The following is an 8,055-nucleotide window of genomic DNA, read 5'->3' as shown; positions in this document are numbered from 1 at the left end:
AACACTGTGCCTTTACCAAGATGCTTTTTAGTGAACCGTGCCAGTTACAAATTCAAGAAAGGTAAGTCTCTTCTTCCACATTCAAGGACTCACCTCAAAGGAATTCAGGATTGCCACACAAATTATTGCTGTGAGAGTTAATACCTGGAATTGTACTCTTCGACTTATCTCCATTGTTTTTTTCTAATTCAGGTAAATCAGCATAAAAAAGCAAGAGTTCAAAAGCTATAGCTTAATGCCTGCAATTTCTTCTCTGTCATGTATTCTTCCCTAATTAATTAATCCCAAAGCCACAGAAGAAAATAAAACCTAGCCCTTGTCTAGGTATGCATGCCTCCGCTTCCATAAAGCTTCCTGATGAGCAAGTAGGACATAGAGGGAAACATATGAAAGCTGAAGCAGTTGAGCAAAAATGATTTTCCAACACAAGATGCATTTTATTCCATCTAAAAATCCACAAGTTTGTTACCAAATCCAGTAATCACCATACCGCACAGTCACAGTAAACCACAGCCCTCAAAAGGACTCCTCAGTGTTCTTGGTTGCACTTCATCTTCCAGCTGTATGTACAGTCCTTTTCACAATCCTACTGTGGATATTTGTGGTGGAGTTCACAACCCGGGCGACAGCAGATTTTTTCCCTCGCTGATGACACCATTTGTTTCAATGAATTATGAAGAGCCCTCATAAATCTCTGTGCATGATTTTCAGTCATTTTCTCTTCAACTCATTAAGTACTGTGGCTCAATCACTGTCCTGATACTGGAGACAGTGAGTATAGCTTTGCAATTAGAATACAGTCACATAAACTAGCACCAGTACTCTGCAGAAAAATGGACCAAATTGGATTTGCGTCATGACATGTAGTTCAGTGTAGGACAAGCTGCAACAGAAATACCTTCCATAGCCATACTGAGTTAAACTGGAACAAGTGTTCTCAACAGGAAAACCGTAAGTTATTGGAGTGAGTGGCAAATAGATTTCTGTGGGGAACAAGAGAATGAGCTGAATTTGCCAGATAGAGGGGTGCGGGGGCAGTGAAGGATAAAAGGCAAATTAAAAAAGTAGAGGCAGCACAGAAAAATTACAACAAAAGCTGCCTGAAGGGTTGATTAAGGAAATACTTATTTTTCCATCATTGAGAAATCACTTCAAAACCTTCCTCTTGGAGAAATGGCACTGAATATACAACCAGGTTGCACCTACACCCTCCAGATAACCCATCCCAAGTGATGATGAAAAACATTACCTGAAACAAACACATACTGACATGATGAAATTTAGACGATTGGATTAAAAAAACAAAAAAACAATTTAACAAAATGAAGTAATATATTTTTAAAATTGTTTTGCATGCTTCATATTTGCCATCATTTTCATGGGGCTGAGGGGTATACTCAACTGTTCCAGTGATGGCCACATTATAAACTATTTAGACACAGAATCATAGAATCATAGAATGGCTCAGGTTGGAATAGACATTGAAGATCATTGAATCTAACCACAACCTAGCCATACCACCCTAACTCTAACAACCCTCCACTAAATCATGTCCCTGAGCACCACATCCAAACAGTTTTCAAACACGTCCAGGGATGGTGACTCAGCCACCTCCCTGGGGAGCTCATTCCAGTGCTTTCAACCCTGTTTTTCCTGATATCCAACATAAACCTCTCCTGCTGCAACTTGAGGCCATTTCCCCTCATCCCATCACCTGTCACCAGTGAGAAGAGACCAACCCCGCACTCGCTGCAATCACCTTTCAACATGGCACGGTTTTACTTTTTCCTCCAAGTCTAAAAGCCTTTGACATTATAGACAGTTTTCCTTAAAGATGCTGTGTATGGAAACTAAATTACGTCCTACAAAGATGGGAGGCATAATGTCTCTTAATGAGGAGATTCTTTATTCAGGAGAAAAAAACCTGAGATGGATTCTGTGGATGGCTCAGTTACAGCACTTGGCATATGCAGTTTCATGCTCAGACTTAGCCCATTTCTATTTTTTCCTTTTTCTGTGAATATTAAATGAGAGAATGAGAAGACTACTTCATTTGAAAGGCTTATTTAATTTCCACTCTTCATTTGCTTTGTTTGCTGAATTACATTTCCATAAGAGAACAGTACATACATTGGGCTCCCCTTCCTAAGTGGCTCAAATGAGCTGTAAGTAAAGCCATTCAGATATAATTCACAACCGTGTTTTATTAATAACAACTAGTTAAGAATGTTACTGTATCTCAATAAGCAGTTTTTGCAGGCCTTTATCTTTGCATACGGAGTGCTGTCAGTATCCTTTAATCTAGCATAACTGTATCTTCAGAGAGGTTTGTATGGCTGCATAATGTAATTAAAAGTTAAGTAAATATTTCAAAACTTTTCATCAGATGCTTGTGAAGAGGTGTTTACCCCTTTCTAAGTCAGCACTCAGCTGCATTAATTATTCCAACACGCAGCTATGCATGGAAAAAGCACTTTGCTGATAAAAAAATCCTTCACATTGAAAGAGGGTAAAGCAAATCTTGCTGCTTTAAACTGTGTGCCCATGTTTTTTTTTTTCTTAGACATAGGAAGTGCTTCTCCACTTCAACCAACAACCAATGTAAGCCACCAGTATAAATATTTCAGAAAAGAACTACTTGTTTGCTAACAAGTCATAGACAAAAATGTACTTCTACGTCCATGTTGATTTTTAAGAATTATCAACATTTATGGGCAGGGAAAGATGCGATTTCTCAGCTGGCTGTGAAAACATCTTTTCTTCTATTTTCAGGCAATTCTTTTGCTTGTTGCTTTTAAGATGCCTGCATGTATTATCATATTCATATTCATTGAAGAAGTACTTCAAGTTGCATTTTTGATCATGTAAGGGTATTGCGTGGATCTCAAAATGCCAGCAATCATTGTGGAAAGGCAGCTCAGTGATGTCTGCTTAAGATTCTAAAGAACATACATTTCTCTATCTGAAGTGCAGGGAGTGGGTTCTCATGTAGAAAATAGAAGTTCTTAAAATTAAACTTCACAGTGATTGAATTTAAAAAAATAAGACAACTGACAATTACATCGACTGCTCCAAAAGTAATTCCTCCTATTTATTTCCATGAAAACTACAACAAAGATAACGACACCAAAATAATGACACCACTTGATAGGGGAAATTCTTAGCTACAAAACACTACTTTATATCTCGGGATCTACCATTAGCTACACATTTTTCACCAGTGATGAACAAGAGCCTGTATGCCACGCATGTAAAAACCTGCGCCAGTGGAGGTGACCCACTGCCACCGCCATCACTGCTGAGAGGCACCACTCACTGCCTCACTGTGCTCACATCCCCTGCATAGGGGAATTCAGTGACACACCTTTGCTTCGTATGCACTTCCATGTCAGAAACCATTTTGTCAGACTGCTCCTCTCTAATGGCATGCTGGTGGGAAGGTTCAACCCCTACTGCCTTACCACCAGTATCTGCCTCTGACAGCATGCGCCAACATAACAGAACAGGAGGCATTACTTTTGGAGCAGCCCTCCTACCTCAAATATTACTACAAATATGTTTCCAGTGAACAGGAACACTTACTCTCCTTTATAATTAGAATGTAAATAAAGTTGGCCAGTGATCCGAACAGGAACCAGAAAATAAAATTCTGCGTTCATGAACTAATTCATCAGACGTGGTGCTCTTAAGGCAACTGTACTGGTAAATTTTCTCTGTGTAAAATATTGGTTTGTAATGCTTCACTTTAACTGTGAACCAGTGAAGACCTTGAGAAGGAGAGAAATCTAAATAAGGCATTTGCTTACGAGGACAGCTTCTAATGGATCAGTCACTGATTAAATCAAGATCAACTAAACCATCTCTGCAGAGGCAGTATAATTTAAGATACGACATTTCAGAGATCCAAAATTGTGTATCAGACCATGAAAAAAAGACACATAAGGAAACTTGTCTTTTTTTTTTTTTTTTTTTTTTTAATGTATGTTTTAAATAACTTACAATAATTTCAAATGGGTCGAGACTTATATTCCTGGCTCATTTCTTTTTTATTTAGTTTGCTTGAAAATTCATTTCTGGAGAGTGACAAAAGCAATTTGTAAACAGGAAGAACCAGTCTGAAACTCTATTAATAACCAACTTATTTTTATTAGAGCAAATACAGTTGTGAAAACTGTACATTATACATTTTGGGTCAAGAATTATAAATAAACTCATAGATAAAGAGTTCATTCTTTGACAGCAAGAAACTTTAAATAGACAAAATGACATTATTAAGTACATTGGCAGGCTTCATTGTGCTGTCCAAAATGTAGTGTACAGTATAACAACCAATTATAAATAGCCTTTCATGTAAAATACAGCTGTGCACATTTTAGAAAAATACCAACAATTTGTTTGAGCTTTGATTTAAAAAAGCTTATAAATCATACATATTTATAAATGGTACTAACATGCTTACTTAAATTTATAAACATTTTCATAAGCTTTGTTACCCATTATTTCCAGAGCATAAAGTATTTTAAATAAACATTTAATAGGAATTAAATATGTCAGTTACAAAATTACCTCTCCACGTAAGGAGACGGGGGGGTGATTTCACTGTTGGATGGAACATTTTGTCCATTACGTCAAGGCTTACACAGTAACTTTTAAAACCTTGTTCTTATTTAAAAATCACCTTCCTAAATTTAAAACACAATTTTGACTCTTTAAAAAATAAATATACAAGTTTTATTTTCATTTGCTCTCTTTCTGCTTTCTTCTTTATCCACACTGGTGAAAACACAGGATTCTCAACATACTTCTGTAAAAAACACCACGGTGTTACTGCACTGCTTGGAGCTGCTTCGCTGCACTCTACTCAGTCCGCACCTACGGTACTTTAATATGCTGCATCAAAAGATAGCTAATGTACTTTTAAGAATGTCGCCCGTTACACCATGCAAACACTTATAAAGTTTACAAACAGGTTCAAAAACTATATTGTATGAAATATCGTCTAACAGAGATAAAATAAACTGTAATACAAGCCCTTTGCTTTTTGCAGCTTCAAATTAAAATGCTTCCTTTCCAAATGATCACACCACATATTTTCAGCAAATAAGCATGCTTTTGGTTAATATAGGGTACAATAATTACAGTATAATGGCACATAAAAGAAACATGATCACATCATTGTAACAAAGGGCTGTGAAGCTACTTAAGACAAACTTTCCAAACAAAATATTTTGAGGATTTTTTAATGCTGAGGTAAAATTATAAAAGGACTTCAAAGACACTGAAGGCATCAAATCGATAAACGATCACTTAACATGTCTAAATGCTCTACCTGAATGTATTCAACACGAAAGTAGTGTTCAAAAGTCACAATAGTTTATTATGAGCATTAGCTAGCTTAACTGTCACTGGCATTAATGAGCACTCAGACAAGACTTTATTTTAAATGCTGGCAAAACACCTCAGTGCTGAAACATAATAATTCAAATCACTAATTATCACAGCACCAGAATTAAAAAAAAAAAAAAAATTAAAAAAAAATCAACATGCAAACTCCGCATCTTATCTTCCTTGCATTATTCTGGTATTTCATCTCCAGCTCAGGATGTGATATCGACTTCAGATTCTTATTTTTTTTAATTAAAAATAATTTTGCTTGCTACTGGCGTAAGCATTTGAGCACTTTTAGGAAGATATCAATTTTTGCAGTTACGGTATATCGCTTCCTAAACCTTAAAGTGAATAGACTCTTCAGATTTAGGAAAATGAATTTAAGAATTACATCTTCAGATTAGAGTAAGGTTTTATCTTCTGTTTCTGCCACTAGGCAGAACCGGTAGCGCTCTCCAGGTTGGACTACACACTACATTATGGCTATACATCAGATTTCATAAACAACAAATGAACAGAATCATGCACAGGCAAATGAAATTCAATCTCCCAGAACACTGTGGGAGATGTTAAAAGCAGCAGGTAATGGAATAAGACTGGTGACTGATGCTGCTAACTATTTCTTCTAATGAGATAGGAGTGAACGCTGGAATCACTTCCACAGCAACAGAATCCACTGACCACATTCCTCTGGCAGTCGTTTTCCCATCTCCCCACTAAAAACATCAGACGGTAAAATAGTAAGGCAGCTGTTAGCTTCCATCAACAAAAAGTGCAGCTCCGTACATTTCCAGTTTAGTCACACTCTGCTGGAACAGATGGAGAAGCCAACGCACTTCACTGGTGGGGCTGCTTCAGCAGATTATTTTGTTTACTTTCCGACATGGCTGCTTGCTTCAGCTTTCACGGGACCCCAAAGCCACAAACCATCAGCAGACAAACTGATCTGGGCCCCTGGCTGAATTTTCCAAGTTTCATCTCTCTTGCGTCCCATCATCCTAACGCCAAGCCTCCTTCCCTGTGTCTGAGTATGTCTGGTGCCATTTAAAAGGCTGATGACACAACTGCAGAGAACTGTGGGCTAACACCACTAGTTGTCATGACTTCACTGAAGGGTCAAAACAGTTACATAATTAAATAACTATGTTGAATCACATTCAGGCACAGCTAAAATTAAAGTAGGAAACATTAAAAGTATGCAAATAAATTCAATCTTTATAATTTGAGGGGGGGTGGATGTGGTGATTGTATATGAAAACAAGACCTTGCTTACCTTTCCTAATTCCAATCAAGTTAGAAAATGGACAAAAAGAATGGCTAGACCAATATTCAACAGCATTACCAGGGCAATCATGACTGAGTTAGGGCCCTGAAAATAAACAGAGAATGAAGTTAATCATAGAACCATAGAATCATTAAGGCTAGAAAAAAAAACACAAAGATCATCTAGTGCAACTATCAACCTATCACCACCACATCCACTAAACCACATCTCCAAAAATGCAATCTTTCACATAGTACACAGCAACAAACAGGATCTGACTTTGCTCTGAAATACTATCTAAATATCAAAAGCACAGACTCTGCTTGTGAAACGTAGCCTTGGTTAAACTCTTCTTTTCTAGTGACCTAAATATCATCTGTATGAAAACGAACTAGATAAATAAAGGTAAGTATATTATTACACTGCTCTTAATCATACTGAGAATAGCTGTCCGACAAATATGACTGTGCAAATGTAAACAAAGCCATAAAAACAAGAATGGTACCAGCTTAAAATAAAAGAGAATAAAGAAGTCAAACTTGAAGCCAGAGCACTGTTCCTTGTCCATACAGTGGGTTCCTTCTCTGACGCCAACCCATTACAAGACAGAAGCAGGGTCTTGCATAGTGATGTGTCATAAGAAAAGAACACCTTTTTTGATAACCAAAAGAAAAAAAAATACTATTGCCACTCCACTAAAATCCCTAGCAATATATCCATTACAGACAAGAACAACAACAACAAAAAATAATAAAAAAAAAAAGACAAGAAAAAAAATTCAATCTGCAATACTAAAAACTTGCTTTGATCCACTTTGAAACTTGGTTGAAAAGCCTTATCTTATAGAAGTATTTAGCAAACATGGATGCTTTCTGATGAACAACTTGAAATAATGTATTCAACAGATGGATTTCCTAAATTTTTCCATTCTTCTGTCAATGTATTTGGTTTACTACAACATATTTTCACATACATTTGTATGTGCTAAGGTATGTATTTAGTGCAAGTAGAAACAGAAAAACCCTTTACTCAAACAATAATTTCCTAGATCACAAAAAGCCCATCAAAAATTCTCTGCAGAAAGTTGAACTACTTAAGGATTACTGGCTACTAAGAAACCATTAGAGTGAATTAATTTTATTAGAAATTAGATTTTTTTTTACTTTTCACAAGAGGCATGCCTTGTAGAAGTTCATTACGCTTTATGGCAATGGCAACAATACCTATGCAGTTTCTGGAATAAGAAGTTAAAATAAATAACTATTGAAATTTTCCTAGGAAAACTAGCAAACTAGGAAGCTGCTGAACATCATTAGTGCCACTGTTATATCGCATACTCTATCCTGAAACACTCACTTAAACATCTACCAGAACACACATTTACACAGTAGGTATGATAACAG

General features: G+C 36.5%; 1 protein-coding gene across 6 annotated transcripts in view; it reads right to left on the bottom strand.

The window, feature by feature from the left end:
• Nucleotides 1–437: 437 nt before the first annotated feature.
• The window catches only part of JPH1 (junctophilin 1), an 85,748-nt gene continuing 78,130 nt past the window's right edge, over nt 438–8,055 (bottom strand). Inside the window, exons 5-6 of one of the 6 annotated variants that reach the window (XM_048938637.1) lie at nt 6,662–6,757; nt 438–4,804 (exon numbers count right to left, since the gene is read on the bottom strand). In XM_048938637.1, the coding sequence (XP_048794594.1) occupies nt 6,677–6,757 (81 nt within the window). In that variant the 3' untranslated portion in view covers nt 438–4,804; nt 6,662–6,676. Of the gene's footprint in view, nt 6,758–8,055 lie in introns of all 6 variants that reach the window. The other 5 variants (XM_048938638.1, XM_048938633.1, XM_048938634.1 and 2 more) reach the window with 5 other exon arrangements.

This window comes from Lagopus muta, chromosome 3 (genome assembly GCF_023343835.1).
Source record: "Lagopus muta isolate bLagMut1 chromosome 3, bLagMut1 primary, whole genome shotgun sequence".
NCBI lineage: Eukaryota > Metazoa > Chordata > Aves > Galliformes > Phasianidae > Lagopus > Lagopus muta.
Note: the sequence above shows the minus strand (reverse complement) of the source record. Positions and strands in the feature narration are given on the sequence as shown.